Source organism: Vidua chalybeata, chromosome 1 (assembly GCF_026979565.1).
Source record: "Vidua chalybeata isolate OUT-0048 chromosome 1, bVidCha1 merged haplotype, whole genome shotgun sequence".
Classification (NCBI taxonomy): Eukaryota; Metazoa; Chordata; class Aves; order Passeriformes; family Viduidae; genus Vidua; species Vidua chalybeata.
Genome location: NC_071530.1, coordinates 36986665 through 37008309, shown reverse-complemented (window position 1 = coordinate 37008309; position 21645 = coordinate 36986665). Strand labels below are relative to the sequence as shown.

At 44.0% G+C, this 21645-nt stretch overlaps 2 protein-coding genes and 1 long non-coding RNA gene across 3 annotated transcripts in view; 2 read left to right on the top strand and 1 right to left on the bottom strand.

Annotated features, from left to right (window-relative positions):
- KAT2B (lysine acetyltransferase 2B) overlaps window positions 1-9970 on the bottom strand; it is a 40680-nt gene extending 30710 nt beyond the window's left edge. The window contains exons 1-2 of the mRNA XM_053949352.1: window positions 9749-9970; window positions 1232-1358 (exon numbers count right to left, since the gene is read on the bottom strand). Of these exons, the coding sequence (XP_053805327.1) occupies window positions 1232-1358; window positions 9749-9970 (349 nt within the window). The remainder of the gene's footprint in view (window positions 1-1231; window positions 1359-9748) is intronic.
- Window positions 9971-10837: 867 nt separating this feature from the next.
- Window positions 10838-19191, top strand: LOC128784939 (uncharacterized). The gene is made up of 3 exons (XR_008429691.1): window positions 10838-11175; window positions 11989-12079; window positions 19113-19191. It is a non-coding gene; the product is annotated as an uncharacterized LOC128784939 (long non-coding RNA).
- An 89-nt stretch (window positions 19192-19280) lies between these two features.
- Window positions 19281-20031, top strand: PP2D1 (protein phosphatase 2C like domain containing 1; the record flags this gene model as incomplete). The annotated part of the gene is given in 5 exon segments (XM_053935966.1): window positions 19281-19746; window positions 19749-19778; window positions 19781-19817; window positions 19819-19946; window positions 19949-20031. Coding segments are annotated over 5 exon segments (744 nt in total), but the record flags the coding sequence as incomplete, so codon positions are not given.
- Window positions 20032-21645: the final 1614 nt, after the last annotated feature.

Below are 21645 nucleotides of genomic sequence, written 5' to 3'. Positions count from 1 at the left end.
GAATTTTTATTTCGTACTTGCTAAGAAGGACGTGGATCTATGACGGAGCAAGTTGAGAGGAGGGCGGTAAAGGTGATCTGAGGGGTGGAGCACCTCTCCTATGAAGTCAGGCTGAGAGTGTGAGGTTGTTTAGACTAGAGAAGGCTCTAGGGAGATATTAAAGCAGCCTTCTAGGACCCAAAGGCGGCCCACAAGAAAGCCAAAGGGACTTTTTCAAGGACATGTAGTAACAGCACAAGGGGTGGTGGTTTTAGATTGGTTTAGATTAGATATCAGAAAAAGGTTTTTTTACGATGAGGGTGGTAGAATACTGGAAGAAGTTGACCAGAGAGGTGATGGATTCCCCATCCCTGGAAACATCCAAGTTAGAGTTGGTTGGGGCTCAGAGCAATGTGATCTAACAGAAAGTACCCCTGCTGACTCTAGGGGGAGCTGAACTAGATGATCTTTAAAAGGTCACTTCCAACTCAAACTGTTCTGTGATTCTGATATATACAGAAACAGCCATCAGCTTTATTTTGAATAAGTATAAATTCTTAAAATAATAATACAGTGATTCAGCACTGTTTTTCAGGCTATGTGGGTAACAAATTGTTATTTATTCTAAGTCTGAAAAACAAAACCAAGAGCCACAACAGTATTTAACAGTGGATTTTGAGCAGTTGCTTCCAAGACATGCAAGCTGTCTGCACAATAACTCAGACTGTGCTAAGATGTACAACCCTAGTTTTATTTTCTGTGACTCAGAAAAGGCACAGTTCTTTTTGCAGGTAGGTGTACCTGTTTTAGCGATGTTCAAGGATATTTTATACTTTGTTCTAAAGTAAGGAAACGTAATACAGCCTACAGGAGAGAGTCATTCGCCTTGTAACGAAGGCAGCTGGCAGATAAAGCTACGTAAGGTTAAGGCATAGTAACACAAAGTATTAAAATTGTTACGGGTAGCTTAATGGTGCTTTTGCACTTTAACAACTTTTAATGTAGGTGTTGTTAGAAGTTGCACCTTAGCTGGATTTCTTTAAAACTAATTTTAGGATATTTCCACATTAAACAGATCTTTAAAATATTAAACATATTCTAATCGAAGCTATTGACATTTACACCTAATCGTAACTTCCATTTCCAGGCCTTGACGTGAAATGTTGGGGCGAGGGTGCCCGGAGTGCGGGGGGAGGAGGAGGGGGAGGAGGAGGAGGAGGAGGAGGAGGAGGAGGAGGAGGAAGAAGCTCACCCAACGTGTGGCTGCAGCTGCGGCAGGGCTCGGCCAGGCTGACCGCCGCCTGCTGCAGCTCGGCCCGCGGCGGCGTGGGAGGCGGGTTTGGGTTCTTCCAGCCATTGCATTTACAGGATTCCTCGGCCTGAAATCGAAGCAAAGGGATATCGATCAACACCACAGAACACAGGAACTTGCTGGACATACCTTATTTCAAAAGCAATAAAAAGAATTACAGGTTGCTTTTTTCTCCTTTTTTATGGGCGGGGGATGGTGATGAGAGGAAGGAGTTGGGGAGTTTTGCTGTTGTTTTGTTTGCATGTTTATCTACCACATTACTAACCCTTATTTTCTGGAAATTATCAGAAACAGAAGAGTATCCCAAACAGAGAGATTAATATAGTTTGGTAAGCAGAATATATAACAAACCCTGCCTAGCTCCTCTACAGACAGCCCTCACTCTATTGAAAAAAGTATTCAAATATTTATAGTAAATCAACATTTACAGATCCTGCCACCGAGACAGATTTAATTATTTAAACATAAACAGGTTATCTAACAGGCAACACGTTTGTCTCTGCTCATCAGCTACACTGGCACCAAGGAATCACACAGCTGAAACTAAGCCCATGACAACCCAGGCAGGGTTAACTAATGCTGAAATAACCAAACAATAAATGCACTACTGGAGAAGGCTGTTTAAGGCAAGGAACCCTTGGCCACAAACGCAACAGATGCCAAAGACAGTGACACTTCCACTGCAACCTCCTGCTTTCCCTAGGAAGTTTACTTACGCTCACTGAGTGTGAAACAACCACCAAGAGAATGCAGCTAAAAGGGAAGACCATGAAGGGAGAGGTTGTGACTTTGGTAATCATGTCTCAAATAATTAGAAGATCAAAGTTCCAATTCCAGTTATCCAAAGAGCAGCTTCACAGGAGGGGATTTTCTTCTGCATGTCCAAAAGATCTTGGTTATTCTAACATCATTCATACTCCTATTTGAAGATCTAATTGGAAAGAAAGCCTGCTTTTCTACTCTTCAGAGATACCTGTGCACCGGGTTGTAAAAAGATACTTATGAAATTGCACTGCCGAGACCTCAGTGAGGAAAATATGCCAATTGCTGCATAATATTTATGGCTGAAACAATCTTTGTAGGAAAAATTGTGATGGTAATATATGCAGCACTAATGTATCATTTTTCAAAACTGATTCTGCATGCATTTAGTGTGATCTATTTCAGGAACCTATTTCATTTTCCTTTTAAGTTTCCAAATCCCATCCTACCTATGGAAGAAGAACCCAGGAGAAGTAGAAAGGATCACAGCTTGACAGCTCCTAACACTGACAACTTTGTAAATGGCTGGTAAATTGTTCTTTTAAACTCATTTCAATATTCAGTAACCTGAGAACCAAGAAAACTGCTGCCTGCAGTTTGCTGAGCACCACATGATGTTTTTACCATCTCTGAGGCTTAAGCATTTATCCAGCTGGGCTCCTGGCTCTGGGTGCCACGGCCTCTGCCTGGCCCAGGGCGGTCTGGCAGCCACCAAGGGCTGTGAGTAGCATTTTCTGTAGGCACAGGGGCGACTGAGAAATCCACTTGCAAGTGCCCAGCAAAACCATCTCCACATATTTCCCTTGAAAAAGGGACAACCTGCATGGCCTGAACCTCCTGGCTCTCCAAACTCACTGAGTGGGTGCAGACTGCCTGCCAACCCATGCATTTATAAAGTGAAATCAGTGAGGCTTCAGGATGAAATGAGGGGAAGAGGAAAACAATTTTTTTTTCTAAGTCTCATAAAACACAATCTGAAAAGATTTATGGTGAAGTTTATGTTCTTTTCCTATCGTGTTTTTTGTGAGTAATATGATTGGCAGAGAACTGAAGTATAATTTTATGGCAGAAACTGTCTCTTGCAGTTTCACAGGCATTGAGCCAGTTGTGTTTTTCATCCAGCCCTACAGGCCCTCCAAGCTAAATGGACTTGAGGGGTCAGAGATTGAAGGATACCTGCAAAGCACAGACTGCCTTGGTGCAAGGACTCTGGACATCTGGGAGATGACACAAAACCCCTTATTTTCAATTAGCTTCCCAATGCAAAACCAGTGCCAAATAAGCTATACACATTTGTTTTGTGAGAAAGGCAATGTTGCCATGAAATTTTTTTGCATTTAATATGAGGCTAAAGAAACTGTCAACAAAAAAAAGAAAAAGTCTGAAAATGAGATTATTGACAAACAAAATGCAAGAGACAATTGTGAAGGAGTTGTCAAACAAAAAAAGATTGAATATTTTAGGGAAGTAAGATTTGACCCTTCCCATGAAGCTGTCTGGACAAATGTTCAACACTGTAAATTACTGACATATCACCATGCTTATTATTTATTGCCTTAAATCATGCCACAACAAAGCATATCCAGAACTCCCTCCTAAAAATAGGCACAAGCTTTTTGAGTTTTTTCTTCTCTGAGTGGAAGCAGTATGTCACAGAAGCTCACCAAACAATGTTTACTATCAAGCCAAAAAGCTATAAACAGTGAGTAACTATGCAAACTTTAGTGTCACACCATAATTAACAGCAAAGATGCAAACAGATGTACAAATCGTGATAACAGCTCAGTTAAACTGACAAAAATAAATATCAACCCACCCACAGAAGAATAAAACCTGCATGCTCAATGGCAATTTTTTTCTGCTCTTGTTGGTATTTCCTTGCCAGATCTTTTTGCAACAGCTGTTAATTGGTATTGTTTGAATTATTCTAGAGACCTTAACCAACCAACCACTAGGGTGGGGTTTTTTTGGTTAATCTCAATAAAACACCAGAATCAGCATAAATATTCTGTTAACCAAGGCGAAACAGAACCTAAAAAGGTCCTCTTTAAAACAGCTTGCACTGTAGATGTTGACAGTGCAAGTATTTTGCAGTGAATATGCAATGTGCATTCCTCAGTGGCTTAAATTGCTGAGTTGTTTTAAATGTTCCACAGCATTTTGCTCATTCAATCCTTTCTTTGACTATCTTCAGCTTTTTCCTTTCTTTCTTTTTTTTTAATGTCACTCATCTGCTTTTCATTAGAAAATAAAGTATGACTTCACCTCTGCAAAAACTTAATGTAAGATCAAAACAGTTTTGAGGGAAGGAAGGAAAAGTATTTGAAATAGCACATCCAGTCCTTGAAGCCTTGTTTTCTGGGACATCTGCAGAGCTTTGATAAATCCACTGTAGAACGATGGGGACTTCTACCCTAATGAGGCCTGAAAAATAATGACCGTCATCTTTGCAGGCCCAGGGATCATGAACACCACACCTTCATTTCTGGGTTTTAATAAAATTGGAGGACTGCAATAAAAGAAAACACAAGTACATGCTGTTGCATGCCCCCTCCTCTCAAACAAACAAACAAACAAAAAAGCCAACCACAAAACAAGCAAAAAAACAACCCTATTGCAGAAATTATGTACATGACACAATTTCAATTTTCTTTTTAACTCCTTCCATGTTTGGTAGAGTGTTACAATGGGAGAAATCAAACTGTCCAGTAGCTCTGGGCAATGAAAACCATAACTCTAGGAAAACTAAAGTTATCGTTTCCTTTAGAATACTGAATACACTGATAGGTCAAATATGGACAGTGAAAAAATACAGCATGTTTTAACAAAAAATTTTCAGTATTGTATTTTAAAAGGAAGCACCTAAAAATTACAATACTGCACATATCTCAGCCCCTTTTAGGTAAGCTTCAGCTATCAGTCCAAATAATAAAGAATAAATTAAGAATATTACAATAACCTATAGACTAAAATATCCCTCCCCCTTCTGGATAGTGAAATAATCCTCAGATGTGCAAACTTCAAGCTAACTTAATTTTAAGGTAAAAGACCACAACACTTCTAAATCTGAATTTCAAATAGCTGTTGTGCAGGATTTTTCTTTCCAGCTAAAAATCATACAGGTTACCCTATTTGGTAATTGAGATGCAAAACAAGCTCAACAGATTATACACAGAACATTACAGATCTTCTCTATTTCCAGCAAGTATAATTACTCTAGAAAACATCTTTTTCCTCCCAACACAAAAGCTGAGTCAAATACTCTACAAGCTTTTTCCTGCCGGCAGCAGGAATGACTTTATCAAAGAGTATCACATAAATGATAATAAATACATTGATGAAATTAAATCATATTTTTCCTACTCATATGTCCAGTACCCAAGAACCAGACAGCTGGACACTAGTCAAAGAGCCACTCATATGTATCAGGAAATTAGCTGACCCATTTAACTTTAACAATACAAAATAAGCAGTTTAATGGGTAGCTGAAAGGGCATGTTCTTCATTTATTGATTGATCCAATTATTTTATTCCCTGTACTTTCCAGTTTCACTTACAGAAGAGAAGTAGGCTACCATATAAAGCTTTTATTAATAATAAGCACCAGTTCCTACCTTGAAAAGTTAATGGTAGATTTCCTATTTAAAGGAAGATGCTTTAATTGGGTCTGTAAGACATTATAAAACAGATTCACTCCACAATGAAAGTGATAAGAAAGCGTTAGATGACTTCTTTGTCTCCTATACACTTCTGCAGAAAACAATCTTAATAAATTTCAAGTTGAGCTTCAAAGAGCTGTACTCCCACTGTATAGAGCACAGCAGTAACAGGGCCATATTGGCCTCTTAATCTGTCTTATAAAATCATATTTTATTATGGAAAAGGTGGTACAAGTTTACCTTCTGAACTTTTTTTTTTTTTTTAATATATGTGTGGGGAAATTAGAGGTCACTCTAGAATGAGAAATGGGAAGAAGTGCTTCAAGAAGGAATCAGCAGCTGGTCTGGAGCTCAGAGCTGGGATTTTACTTCCACATCTGCCCATTGCTCACCTGCTGCAGGGCCTTGGCCATGTGATCTCACCACAACCCTTCTCACTCTATCTACTTTGCTTATCTAAAGCAAAAAGCTTTTCTTCAAGGAGGTATTATTCTTTGTGTAAGTGCTTTAGGCTACTGGGCTCTAATTATATCTGTAAACACCCAGGCATGACTGTAAGATATGCATAATGAAAAATAAACAAGTTTACAGAAAACCTAGTGTACTAAAGTAATACATATTTCCCCTTATTTACCAAAAAAGCTCCCAGTGAGACGGGTGAGAAAGTTGTATTTTCACATATTGTAAACCAATAGGGAAAAAAATGCAGAGGAGGCTTCCTCCTACATCTTCATTAAATATATTTATGTGTGTAAGTCACACAGTGCTGCTTTTATATAAAATGCTGCAAGCTCACATGCCTAATGATCAATTTCACAGTGGACAAAACCAAAATGATGTATGCAGCCATTCATACACACAGATACAGCAAGTGCCAAATACAGAATCCCTCACAGCACACACCACTACTGTGTACCTCCAAAAGTCCTGAAAACTGTACCAACTCCTCTTATATCTCTTGTTCAGAATGCCACCCTCCTCCTTCAGACTTGGGCTTTTAAGAAGGGTTTAACTAAGAAGAGCTTGTTCTATGCCTTCCACCCAGACTTTTCTCACAGAAGAACAAGTCAAGTGGAGCAGCTCAACAGCTACAACTCTCCTGTCCAGCTCTTTTATCAGGAAAACACCCAAACTCCACATTTGTCTAGTCTCAGCTCCCTAAACTTCATGCTCACTCTGCTCAGGATACCTGCACACCAAATATATATTTACCAGCAGCCTTTGTCCACATTTCCCATGATGAAAAGGGATGGGTTGTAAAGAAGGACGAGGAGGTCCTTCCTGGGGACCAAGAACCCTGCCGCAGAGCAGTGCCTTTTAGTCTCCCCTGCTCAGAATTTCTGCTGTCACAAGTGAGATTTACCCTCTGCACAGTCACGGACCTCTCCACCTTCATGTGTTCTGACTTCATTCCTAGCAGACAGGTCACTCCCTGGCTGTTACTCCAAACATCTCTGAGGTTAAGCTCCTAATAAATTCTGCAGGCTGAATTTTGCAATGAAACTCATGTGGGAGAAGGTGATTGACGTTAAAGATGCTGTTACATATTTTAGCATTCCAACTTGCACAGCTTATTTTAGATTTACATAAGATCCACGTATAATCACTACCTGAATGAGAAGTCCCCTGCAGAGACGGTGTGAGTGTTTGCCTTCTCTCACTCTTTTGCACTCACATCCACAAATGCAAAATCAATGGAAGAAAAGTTGCAAGCCAAAGTAAGAAAAAGTTTAAAATTACATACTGCACTGCTACAGTTGACAAACCAGCTTCTCCAGGCTACAGTTTCCAGCAAACTACTAAAGTTACAAGCCAAGAAGCCTTCTTCTGGAGCATCTGCCAGGTGTTCAGGAAGAAAAATAAAACATTCTTCTACCCTGCACCATCCTTCCCACCTTATCCCACAGGAGAAGCTTGTGACAAGCTTGCAGTCTGCTTACTTGCTTTTGCTCTGAGATCTAAAAAAAAGCTGCCTGCCACTGAAATACTGTAGAGAAGTCGAACAGCAATTTTAATCTGAACACAGCGCAGTGTTTAGTGCTGGAACTGTGCCTACATCCTGGCAGGACAAAGACTCCCTGACCATGGGTCCTGCTCCATTCATCATTGCAGTACCAATGGGACATACATCTAAGATTTGTCACAGATGAAGGCCAGCAAGGACATCCAGCAGAGCACTGACAACAGGAGCTGTTCCTGCTCTGTACCCCATGACCAGAGTCCTGCAAGGGAGAAAGAGGAGCTGACAGCAGGCCACAGTGTGTCCTCCTCGCCTCCCAAATGGTGCTCATCCCCCTTACCACAAAGCACCTGCAAGAGAGAGGCTGGTGAACCCCCAAAAAAGCAAAGGCTTTCAGAGGAGACAAGGCTTCTCTACAGCACAGCAACCTCTGTGGGGTAGAGCACTACAGGAGAATGCTTTCACCCTCAAAAACATCATCTGGAGGTGCATCAGAGGGGAAAAAAAAACCACCAATCAGGGAAGAAAAAAGCAATTCAAACACACACACACACTTCCCTAACAACCCATGAAAAATTTACCCACTTCACAACCAGCTTCATTTATTAGCAAGTCTTGGTAACATTAAAATATGGGTGTGCAAAGGGGAATTATCACTGGGAAAGCTTCAAACCATATCACTCTGCCCATAGTTAGTGCTGCAAAGTTCAAGTACAGCAGCTGCTCTTTAACCTTATTGGCACCAGCGTAACCTCGCACTGTCCCGTGCATGCACCAAAGCTGAAGTGTAGGTGCCTGCACATGTAGAAACAGCCAAGACATTGCAACGTGTGGCTTCTGCAATTTGCTCTCCCACGGCAGCATTGCGCCATGCCCTCAGCATACAGCTACATCTCCTTGCACCACCAGCCAGGTCTACAGAGCTATTGTGCAATGATGCTTCGTCTCGTTTGTTAGCTTGGCCTTTAACTTAACATCTGCCAAAGCAGGAGAACAGAGAAAATAAGATGCACTTTTTTCACAAACAGCTACTCTCAAAGATGAAAGCATTACTAGAGGATCTGACATCAGCACTGCCAATCTAAATATGTCAGCCCCGCTGTGCATCCAGAAATTGCCTTGACAGCAGCAGCGCAGCCAGCGGCCCGTGCTCTGAGCACGGGGGACAATGCCCGCGGCCAGAGCTCTAAAGGCGGGAGCGACAGCTCTGACCGAGCTCCCTTCGTCTACAATAAACAGGCGAGTCCTGCTTCTCCAACCAAGAAGAAAATCGCAGGTGGACAGAAAGTGCTTGTGATGGGAAACCAGGAGCAGCACTTCTGAATGCGAGCGCCGGGCAGACACGGAGCAGAGAGCCCCGCTGGGGCAGGGTACAGGTGGACAGGGGACCCTGCCGTCCGCTCGGGCACCACACACCGGACACCGGCTTGGCGCTACGCGACCGCCGGGAACACAACTTTTACAAACGCGGAGGCCGCGCCCCTTCGCTCCTCTGCCAGAGCTGCTGGCGACAGTGGCAGCTCGGGCTTGGAGCAGCGGCTTCAGCGGTGTCAACAGCTCCGGGCTGCGAGACCGCCGCCAGGGCCGGGCGGGAGCAGCCTCCGCCCAGGGCCGAGGCCGCGACCTCCGGGCGGAGCAGAGGGGTGCCCCATTCCCCGCCCGGGATGTTTACACGGGGAGCGCTGCTAACTCAGCGCTCACCGCCGGCACCGGGAGCCGCCCCGCCCGCCACCGCCTCCCGCGGAGGGACTGACGGAGCGGCGGGCAGCGGGAGCGGCGGAGCCGGGACGGGCAGCTCCCCGGGCGGGAGGGAGGCGGCGCTACCCGCGCGGTCCCCTTTCGGTGCGCGCGGGTTTAATTTTTGCGACCACCGGCCAGAAAGCTCCAGGGGGAGCAGGATCCACCGGCACCGCGGTAGCCTCCGCTTCCTCGGGCAGCGCCGGGCGGCAGCCGGGCCGCCCCCGCGCCCAGCAGGGCACAGCCCTTCCCCACCGCCTCCCTCCCCTCCTCCCTCCCCTCCCGTCAATCCCCACCCTCCGTGGGCGGGGGGGCTCCCGCGGCCGCCCGGCCGGGTACCTTGCAGGCGGAGTAGACGCCCAGCTTCTCCAGCTTCTTGGCCCGCGGCGCGGCGCGCAGCTGCGCCTTCTTCCCGGCGGTGCGCGCCGAGCCGGGCCCCCCGGGATTCTCGGCGGCGCTGCGGACCGGCCCCCCGGCGGCCACCCCCGCGGCGGCCGGGGAGCCCTGCTGCGGCCCCCCGCCGCCCGCCGCCCCGGCCCCGCCGCCGCCAGGCTCCGCCATGCCCGCGGCGCGGCGGCAGCCGCCCGTCCGTCCGGCCAGCCGGCGCGGCGCGGTGCGCCCGGCCTTAGACCCTCCCCTTCACCGCTCCGCCGCCGCCGCCGCCGCCGCCGGCTGCTCCCCGGGGGGGCGGGAGGAGGGACCCGCCGCTCCGCGGGCGGCTCCTGCCCCGCCGGCGGGGGTGGGGGGGCCGGCACCCGCCTCCCGCCGCTGCGCACCGCAAGGGCGCGCCCGCCGCCCGCCTCCCTGCGCGGGGGCTGCGCGGGGCGGGCGGCGCCCCCGCGGGAAGGGCGGCGGCGGCGGCGGCGCTCGCTATGGAGCTTGCCCGGCCCTCCGGGAGGCTGCGCGGAAAGTTGCCCTAAAAAGAGGCGGCATCCCTGGCGGTGTCAAACGGTCCCGAACCTCGGTGAGGTCGCGGTGCTGCCGCAGCCGCTGTGGCTCCTCGGAGTGCCGCTACTTTGTTTGGCTTAACCATTGCCTTCCCACACCGTGTACCCTGCGGCCACATTTGAAGCGTTCAGTCTTTTCCCCCAGATGATTTCTAATTGAATGTAAAAGTACGGGTCTGTTTGAAATACCGGCTAATTCAAAAACTCTGCTCAGTTTCTCGTGTCATGGTTCCGGGGCTTGGTTTTTTGTTGTGTCCAGAAACAAGTGTTGAGAGCGGGTCAGTTTATACCTTAGAGGGATTACGCTTTAATTGAAAGTTAAATTAAGGAAATGGCCCTGCTCCAGAGAGCGCACTCCATGCACAGCAGCAAGTGCACCGGGTGTGAGGCGGTTCTGCCCCGTTGCACGTATGTAAAACCGCGGTTGAGCCGTGAGAAACCACAAATGGCAATTCCGTACTACGGCACCACGGTTTAAAGAGTTGGGATTGAGGCTGGGCGTTTGCGTGGGATTTACGGTTCTTTGATGTGTGAAGCTAAACTATCAAAGAAGCAGTATGAGTTTGGAGGGAAGTCCTAGTGCAGAAAGACCTCTTGCAGGCACAGGGCCTTTGCACCGTGCATGGGGAAAGCAAAAATAACTCTAGGTTTATGCGAATTAAAATGTGGGGGGAAGGGTGTCACCCACCCTTCCCCCCAAACACACACTGCGGTGTCCTTCTTCCCTCCGCAGCTCCTGGGGATATTTTCAAGCATGGTCTCATACAGCGAGTTGGCATATTCATGAAATGATAGGAAACCAGAATGGAATAAAATGAGGTAAGGGGATCTGTTGTTTTTCCCTATTATTTATATTTTTATTTTGCTGAGGTTTTAAAATCGACAGGGTATTGATGGGGGTGGGGGTCAGACCTGTTCCCCGGACTCCGCCGCGGGCTCGCCGGAGCCGGGGTACCCCGGGGAATCCGCGGCGGAGGCCGGGGCTGGCTTCGGGCTTCCCAGCAGCTGTGACAGCGACCCGTAAGATGGCTGCTGCCATCCCCGGCGCTTTAAGACGGACTGGTTAAGGTGGAGGAGCCACTGCCCTTGGCGGTAGCAGCCTCAAGATTAATAGGAAATTAATCATGATACAAAAATCCAATTTTTCTGGAATTTAGGAGATAGTTATATTCGTCTTTTATTTTTAAATTTTTGTGGTACGTGTCCAAATCCCGTTTTAATATAGCAAATAGCCGCTGTATGTTAGCAGCCCCTAAGAAGCTCTTTGCTTGCATTTTCTTTATGCCGGTTGGGTTTCTGCTTTCGGACTTGAAAATGAAACTGTTCTTGCTTAGTTTCGCTTTCAGCTTTCCCACGACTCCTCCTCGGCAGAGCAAATGTTAAAAGCAAAGAGCCCATCTGGAACAACACTCTGGCTGCAATGGACTACTTAATATAGCCTCCTAGTTTTCTTGGGAGTTGATGTACCTTTACATCCCCCTGTATGTTTTTCCTTTTTTTTTTTTTCCTCAAATCACCAAGTTCTCCTTTAACCAGGTAGATAATGATATTTAATCCAGCATTAAGTTTGCACACTTGCATGTAATGAATTACAGTTTTTATACTGAAAATATATTTACTGCTTTCACACAGGTGAATAACTCCACTGATGTGCATCGAGGTCACTCGGTGGGCATTTATGTCTGAAGCTGCACAGGTGAATGCTCTCAGGATCACAGCCTAGGTAAACAACCTTATTCTTTAGGAATCTTAAAAGCCTGAAAACGTATTACTTCCATTAAAGTAAAATCAAAGATGAAAGTTGTCAGGAAACAAATAATTTTACTGCAGTTCCTTCTTGAGTCCTCAAGAGCATGGCTGCCTTACAATACCATGTCTCTTTTTTTTCCATTATACCTTGATGCTCACCAGATAACCAGAAATTTAAATCTACCAGCTTGTGGCTACAGATACAGTTACTATAGTAACATTTATAAACACTAATTTCACTACACTTGCAGAACTGCTACCTGCTAGAAGCTGCTTAGAAAGAAACCACCCTAAGTCTTTCTCTTTTTTTTAACATTAAACCTGATCATTGCTCACATTCTAACTTTGTGCAAATATGTTGTTAAAAAGAAAAAAGCTTTACTTTATCTTAAACTGCTCTAGTGAAAATAAAAATATTACATCCAAAATTTTAGCAAGACTAAGGAGCAAAAAGAAAAACAAAAAACAAACCCCCTATGCTTTGACATACGAGTGGATACATGTCATTGTGGCATATATCGAAGCTGTTTTCTTCTGTTGGCTGAATTCACAAGTACAGTACATACTAATTTTCTAATTATAATGCATGCATAAATCTGAGCAGCACATAACCCCTCTGCTGCTTAGTTTTCATCATTAAACATGGATATATTAAATTAGATTAAAACTCACACTATTGTCTGAAAAACCCTCACCACGTTTTTCAGTTTCTGTCCTTTGGGACATGTCAGTGGGTTTGCACAAGTGGAGCTGACTCTGAAACCCAAGTTGAGGAACCACAGGTGGGAGCAGATGATCCTGCCTGTGCTGCTCAGCTCATAAGCTCAGGTGAGTAGCCAGATGACTTCAGGAATGCTACTCATCTGCATCAAATTAGGGAAGCTGGGAGCTAGGTGAGACACAAGTGCCAGCTCATGTGGGTTTCAGGTCTCACTCAGGCTGCTGATAGCCCCGAGGAGATGCCTGTTCAGAGCCCATGCTCCCAGCAGATCAGACATGCATTTCACATTTGTTGCTCCTGCATGAATTCACCGTGAACACCTGACAGGCTTAAATGCAAGAGCTTGTGTTTTACTATTATTCCAAGGAGGCAAAGGAGGCAGCTGCATTCTTGAGTCACAAAAGAGGAAATCAAAATACAGTTTAGGGTGTGCCGGACTCCTGGTTATTACTGAGTTGTCATTTAGGGCTTTTGGGGCCTATCTTGCCCCATAAATTAAAGAATGACTCAGTTAATAGCAGCCTAATGCTGAATGCTACTGCTCTGACAGGGACCACCCAGCCTGCAGCTGAGCTCTGGGAGTCTACCCCTAACCCTCATCCCTGTTTCATAGCCCAGTCAGATCCAGCATGCCCAACCCTCCTTGTCTCCCTCCTTTTGTTCAAGTGAGATTTTCTTCCAGTGCTCCCACCTGTTTTTATTCTTGCCATTCAATTCCAATAGGAAAAGCGTAGCTCTTGCTCTTCCAGGGAACTTCTCTGACTATGAAATCCTATTGCGTCCTTGCATTAGTGCATTCCTTGTGGGTGAAGCAGCCTCCCTCCTGGCCACCATGCATTCAGGAGTGCTATCAATAATTTATGAATCACTGGAAGTATTAACAATACAAAAGTTTTGCTCATTAGGCTGTCTCTAGCATCTCGTCAGCTTCACATGGTGCTTATATGTGACTCTAACAACACAGACCTTCCCATCAGGTTTTTGCTCTGGTAGGAAACTTCACACCGCAATTACCCAGGTTCTAAAGGCAAAAATGCAGAAAAATAAATGGAGAAAATGTCATTGTGACACTCATGGCTGCTCCAGTCACACAAATTTCTTGTTAGTGATGGACCATTTAGCAGTTTTTATATGCTTCTTACCCAGAGGATGCTCTTCTTGACTGCAGTCAGACTTTTGATTTAACCTAAAACAAGTGAGAAAACTAAAGTCTGGAGTCACTCATGCCTTTGCACAATTTGAGCTGTGTATGTGAAGTCCAGAAGATGTTTGTTGAAGTTATTTAACCATCAGCAGTAACTGCGTAGGCTTACACTGTATTATTTTGTGGTAGTGAGAGCTCTGGATTTCTTCTTGCAAACGTGGGATGTACTACCTATATTTCCCTTATCTTCTCTTTGACTCCCCACAATTCTTTTGTTCATTCCTTTCTCTAATGTATTTTTCAGTTCTTTGTCTTCCTTAATTAGTGGCAGAGATCCCTGCAAACCTCTGGGACTCCACTTGGTGTATTTTGACTTCTTGTGCCATGTAGGGCAGGGCATTTGGTGCTGGAAGCCTGAAATACCCCTAGGAGACTGGCACAGGCACTGCTGGCAGGGATGGGAGAGAAAGGGCCTCCTTTCTCCATCCTGCACACAAGGTGCAGGTGCCAGCCAGCACCCTTGATACAATACTGACATAGATATTATTTCTGTAAGATGAAGTTACAGTGGCCTAAGCATATCTGATTGTGCAAACCCAGTCATGAGCCTTCCACATATCTGTGTGGGGAACCATCTGGAAATCCTAGATTTTCCAGGAACTAGAGACACAACCACAGGCACCACTGCTAAACCCCTCAGCCAAGCAGCAGAAACTAAACAGGCTAAAAACTTCCATTTGGACCAGCTGTAATAGTGCTGTGTACAGCTGAAAAAAGCAGAGGAACCCCAGGAGTACAGCACCAACCCCAGATGGGGCTTTGTGGGATGAGGGAGGCAGGATGTCACCAGGAATGCAGAAGCTGCAGTTATGTTATCACCATCCATCTTCTACCTTCTGCCACAGCTTTCTTTGTGGATCCCCAAACTCTCACATCCCTCACCTCCTGGCAAGGCCGGCAGGCTCGCCGTCCCCACTCAATGTTTCGCAGCCTCTCTGTCCCACGCAGGCCCTTGGGGGATAGCAAACTGCTGCTTCTGCCTCACTGAGACTGACCTGAGAGCTGCAAAATGTCTGGAATGTATCTGGAGTGTAGAAAGAGCTGGTTTGTCATTGTTTCACTACTCCCTTTTCCCATTTTGATGCTTTCTCCCAGCTGAGGAGCTGCACTCTGCACAAGTGGACAGTGTCACAAATTATAACTCTCTCCCAGGAAGACCTAATGATAGGGACTCTTATTTTATAGGGTGGCACAAAACCAGAGGGCCTGGAATCCCGAGATTCCAGTTTTGGACAACACTTTAGAAGATAAATAAGGAGAGTAATTATCTTAATTTATTCCATAATTATTTTAATTATCAATCACTTCCTTCTTTCTTACCTATTATCAGGTTTACAGGTGGGAGTACAGGATTCCGAGTCCTGAATGCAGGCTCTGCCCCTGGCATTCTCCTGTGACTCACCAAGTTTGTCTTTATCTCTTCCCACACCTTTCATAACTAGACTTTCTTGAAGCTGCATCACTGCTTCTGGGGATGCAGTAAGTAGGCTGTATATGCATACCTTAGTTGGCTCACTTGGGAGAAGATGTCTTGCTCCTTCTGTACCATTCCCTCTGGATGGTTTTAGAGAATGAGAGGGACAGCTCTGATAAAAAAATTATGGAAGGTATAGGGCATGGCTCCTGGGTTAGCAAACGAGTTTGTTTCTTCAGGTAAAGACTTTTTCAGAGGTCTTACATGAGTTAAAGGAAGGCTTTGTAAGGGGTTTCACATAAGATATTTGCTCTTTGCTGCTTTGGCCAAAGATGACCACATGAACCTGGGACCTGCTAAGGCAGGACCCACCCAGCAGAGGCTGGCTCTGACTGTGCTGTGGGGGACATGAGCTGCACAGCACAGTCACACTGCACCAGGCAAATGCTAATGCCTCACTGGCCACGCAGGGTGGCTCCTTGACAGATGCTGGTGGCATCAGGCACCCTGCAGCTCAGGCACAGACAGTCCTGGCCATGCTGAGAGTCTCTTTCATGGTTGCTGTATGTGGGTGTGATACATTCACAGTTTTCCAGGGGAGGTGCTGCTGCTGGAACTGTGCTGAACTGGTGGAGGCAATGAAGCCATGTCCTGGTGTCACAGGCACATGGGAAAGAGAGGACTGAGAGGGAAGCACTGACTGAGACATGAGCAATAAGTAAATCAGGGCAGCAGGAAAAGACAGGCAAGGAAGCTGGTGCTCATTCAGCAAGAATTTGCAGCAGTGAGGCCTGTTTATATGTACTAGTTCATACTATTTTGATGAGAAATTCAGGGAGACCATGACCTCCATTTTACATCACACAGCCCTTCTCTGCCTCTTCCCATCACCCACAGGCAGGCAGGCATCTTTCCAGAGCTGGTTTCAGCATCAATAACAGTCACCATTTTCTAAGACCACAAGTATGTAGCAAATAATAAAGCCCCCAAATCTAACAGAGGAAGAAGTTCAGGCCTGGAGATTGTGCAAGCTAAATTCTGACTGTGTCAAAGAGAAATGAGGAAGAAGCACTCTCTGGGTGGAGATAGGAAGGACATGTCAAAGGGAGATAACTGCATATGGGACTTGTCTGTTCAGATACAAATCAGATCCTCCATCCTCAAAGCTCAGGAACATCTTCCATCTTTGGTAATTAAAAAATTATTATTGTAGTGCCAAACTGCAGAAACAGAAAATAATCTTGCCTTACCTTATTAACAGCAAGCAGCTCCAAGTGTCATGGCAAGAAAGGTTTTCCAGAAAGATGAGATTTACTGAGACAATGGTATCATCTGCCATATGAGCCTCATGCTCTGCCTCATTCTGGCCCTTTTAGACAGGCCAGTGTATGGCAGACTAAGCACTGACCAGGAGGTTCTTGTTATGACACACACAGTAATACAATTTTTTTGCCCTTGAAAACACGTATAATCTCAAACTGTGGTTCACTCCCCATTCTTCTACATCTAATTTCTTTTTATCTGCTTCTATTTTCATCTCAGAACATTAAACTGTGTTGGGTTTTGGCTCCCTAAATAGGCACAGTGAAACTGGAGTGAGCTAGAAAACTGAATTTTATCTTTCACTTTGAGGCTGGTAGTGCTTTAGTTTGGTGTGTTGTGCTGTCAGTATCTCACTGTTATCCTTTAACCTGACAGCAAAAAACCTCCCAGTCTCTATTTGTTCCTGATGAGAGAAATGCAAGGAGAGAAGGACATACAGACTAATCTTTTTACTTCATAAGAGATCAGCAAAACATTTCTTTTTTTTTTTTTTTATATTTTTACAAGTTTTTTAGCTATTAACATAAGCAATTTATGCATAGCATAAAAAATTAACATCAGGGCTGCCCTTTAAATAATTATAAGCAAAGTTATTGCAACTAAAGAGTTACAGCCTATCTTGTTACATGAATTATTATGTGTATTATCCTGGTTATTTACATACTGTAATTAATTGGGACTGTTTTGGTGCGTTGAAAATGTGATTTGTTAGCACTTACAGCCACTTATGGAGATACAAACCCATGTAAAATGTATGTGAGTGTTAAGAATTCAGTTTGCTGAGATCAAAGTAAAACTTTGCTCAAAGTTTTCAATTTCCTGTCTCTAATCCAAGGGGCTTTTATATACAATAAATATAAAATGGGTTAATATTTAAAAGACTGACAAAAAATAGCTTACCAGGTGTTTTGTATACATTAGTCCTAATTTTTCTCAGGCCTGAATGCATCATTGTAATGAAAGCACTGAAAAGTCTTGTGCCATCTCTCAGTCTCAAATTCCAATTATGCAGAATAAAAGAAAAGGGATCTGCACAAGTGGTTTTATCCATGTACCTCCTTACCTTTCCCTGCTGAAGTGGTGCAGCATTTTCAGAGGAGTCGGAGGTTCACTCTTGTAGAGAGACAGATTTTCCTATAAACCGGTCCTACAGCAGTCTGAGAGTTGTAGCCAGCTGCAAGCCACCTCTGACAGTTTAGCTATACTAAACTGTCATAAGGGCTTTTTAAGTGGCTCTGCTTAATATTACCCTTGGCAGAAGATATGTTGTAATCGATCTACCTCGGCTGATCAGAGCCACTTGATTCATTAAGATGTATTAGGATTAATTTGAGCTGGAGGAGGTTAGGGCTTTGACTTTAATGATATTTTATCTAACTGCCATGACAGAAAAGAGGCACACATTCAAACACAAACTGCAGAAATCCTTATAATACGCAGGTGATGGAGAGAAGTAGTGAGACCAAAAAAGGTACTTCCTAGCTGAAATCCTGGAAGAGAAAACAGGGGTAAAATAATTTATTCAGGTGTGGCTGTATGGAATGCAAAGAGAGAGCCCCAGTAAAGGAATGAAGTTAAAGTAGGATGAAATTCCCAAAGGCTGATCTTGTAATGTGGCTGTGGGGTATTACTGCTGCTAAACTTTGCCCTGCTGATGAATTATCAGCGGTTAACAAAGACGAATTGAAACGGAAATCTCGTAACAGAGAATACAACACCATATGCATTTTTGTCTGACTTTTCTCATCCATAAATGCTAGATACTAAAAAAATAAACATAATCAACTTGAATATAAACACTGTGTTTTGATACTTTGTAGATACATGAAGTATAGGCTGGCAAGCTTAGCTGCTCACATGGTGTCAGGATTTTGTGTTATGGTGTCTGTGCATGTATGTCACGTGCCAGTTTAGGGGGAGAGGATGTTATGCAAGCAGCAGTTCATACTGAAATTTTCCAAGCCTGAAGCAGAATCACTTGAGAAAAAATTCTAGGTAAAATGGCTTAGCTGTTTTTGAGAATAGGAGTTGGAAAATATATTGTTTTGAATGTGTTAAGCCAAAAGTCTTTTTTTTCTAGAAAAGCTCCAAGATGGGCAGTTTTTAAACTACCACTTGGCAATTTGGCTGAAATGGCATCAGCAGTGCTTCTTTTGGCATTCTTGTCAATTTGCCCAAATCAGAGCAAGTTACAATATTTAGAAAGCAGCATCAGTTTGCCCATGCCAGGTAGAGACATGCCAATGTGCAGGTAGTGAATTCGGACAGGTCCCTCTGCACCACTGGGGCTCTGTCAGGAAGCGCCTTGCTTGGAGGCTCTACAGCTCTGACTCTTGGCTTTGCAGCACCAGGTGCCACGTCTGGGAACACCACTGGGGATGCAGAGTGAGGTGAGAGAGACTGAGCTGATGGGGGAGACTGGAGCAAGGAGCTGGAGTGGAAGAACTGGAGGTACATGGGGACAGGGGGAAGATAAAAGCTCTGGCTGGAGGACAGGCAGAGAGGCTGGTGCTGACTACAGTCAGGTCCTTGCAGTACCTAAATTCTACACCGCTAAATTCTCTGAGACACATAGGCAGAAGATTCATTACTCACTTGAATTCCTTGTGGATAATCCCACTCCCACACCATTTTATGATCTTGCCAATATCAACAATCCTGGTACTTCTAAGAAAGTGAATAATTCTTTAATAAAAGCGTTACTGATTTGCTAAGATAAAAATTTCACATGGTAGAGAGACATGGAAGACAGGTTTATTGTGCTGGACAACCACAAAAGTAGGTCAGATACATGCTTTCTGGAGATTCTTGATGGCTGTCACGGTGTCACAGCTACAGAAACAATTGTAGCAAAGCTTCCACTTTTATTTCTTGAACAGCTTTCTCACATAGATTCCTCCCACAAAAATAAAAACGACAAAGAGCAAATTCTAGAATTTTTTGCCAGACTAATCAAGGCAGATTACAGGGAAAAAGAGAAGAACCAGGCAATGAGGAGATCAACAAGACCAGTCTATTATGAAAGTGTATGCCAAGTCCTTTTGGAGAATGCAGATTTTTACAGCTGGGAAGGAATGAGGTTTCCAAAGTTCACTGGAGTGGCTGTTCAGGGGGAAAAAGAATTCCTAGCAAAGAGATGGATGGTACTGGGGAAGAAGAAAGAAAACATTGTGCAAACAACACACATTAGCCAGGACAGCCAAAGGTGTTGCTGGGCTAATGCATGTTGCTATTATAGGTAAGTATATTCGACACCAGAATTAAAAAAAAAAAAAAAAAAAAAGCATAAATTAATCTAGAGATTTGTTGGCAGCTGGTATCTAGAGATAAAAACCAGCAATTCCTTTAGCTTGACAATGTGAAGGAGACATGATAAACTCCCTCACAACTGATACTGTTATTGGACAATAGTATTCAGCTTATTAGATAAGTAAGCCTGAGCACAATATTTGAATTAAAGCACTTAATTCAATTTACTAATGTAATAGAATTAGGAAGCATTCCATAATACACAAGTGACCTCTGTAAGAATAGTATGATTTTTTTTTTAATCAAGAGGTTTAAAGTGCCATCACTTTATGACAGGCTTGTGATTTTTTATCTGATGAAGTCCTTGTGTCAATGAACCATGCTTAAGATATTCTTTTAATTAATTTGTTTCATTGGACTAAGTGCCACCACATTTTGCTGCCAGTAAATTGAAAACTTGATTTGAATAAGCTGAATTATTACTTTCTGAAATAGGAATCTGTTGTATTTTACTCTTATGAAAGAACTATTCACATCTGTTTCCTTATGAAGTAGAACCTTGCTTTTAGTACAGAATTAGTTATTTATTACAATGAGAAACAATGATACATTCCTATAATGCTTCTTCACCCACCCCTGCTACAAGGGACACTAGAAAAAGCTCTTGCAGACTAGCAACTCTAGTCATTGTATCTTCCCATCTGGTGATTTTTGTTACGTTAAGCCCTCTCATGTACATAAAACAGCTGTGAGATTGCAAGCAAGATACTTGCTTTCCCACAAAGGGGTACACAAGCAGAGTTACATAAAAAAAGCTGGTGGGTGAAGAGTTCCAAATGGATTTCTGCTTGCAGTTATAGTCTCTTCCAGCCTCTGCTTGAAGCACATGCCCAGCACTATACCACTTCTCTATCACTCTCCCTGGCATTGGTAAGGAATGGGCTGACACTGCAGCTGACATCAGAGGCACTTTCTTCCTGTGATGTGTGCATTCACATCTTCATATTTCTCCATATGAAATTTGACTAAAATTAATGAAGAGAGTCAAAGATACTAGAAAAAGGGAGAACCATTTGCAAGACTTCATGATTTTTTTTGTCTTGACCACAATGTTCTACATTTGAAAAAAACAATTCCAGATATTAAAAAAATACTTCTACTTAACAACAACTTTCACTCATCTGCCAGCCTGAGAAACACTGTAAACCAACTTTAACATGCGTTGACACTGATCTAGGTAACTCTGGTATATCCCACCACCTCCATTCTTCAATGCTTGCTGTTACAGCTGTACTTTTACCTCAAATAAGCCTTCTGCAGCTATGTGACCTTTACTGGTACGGGTATCAAAATAGGTAGCTCAGCAGTAGCCCATCTATTCTTTCAGGAAATGCAGTCACATCTTTACTGGAATGTAGCATTAACTCACAAAAAGGCTGCAGTGTTTTCAGAGGCATTTGTTTCCAACTTAGTGGGATAGAAACACATTTTATTCCAAAGAGATTGATGAAGGCAAGAACTGAGGCTCGGTGAATTCGTTATCAAGTTGCTTCTGGGTCTTGTTACCTGCCTCCATCCATTCCTTACAGAGAGGGTTTCATGCTGGCTGCAATTAAGGATACCATAAAT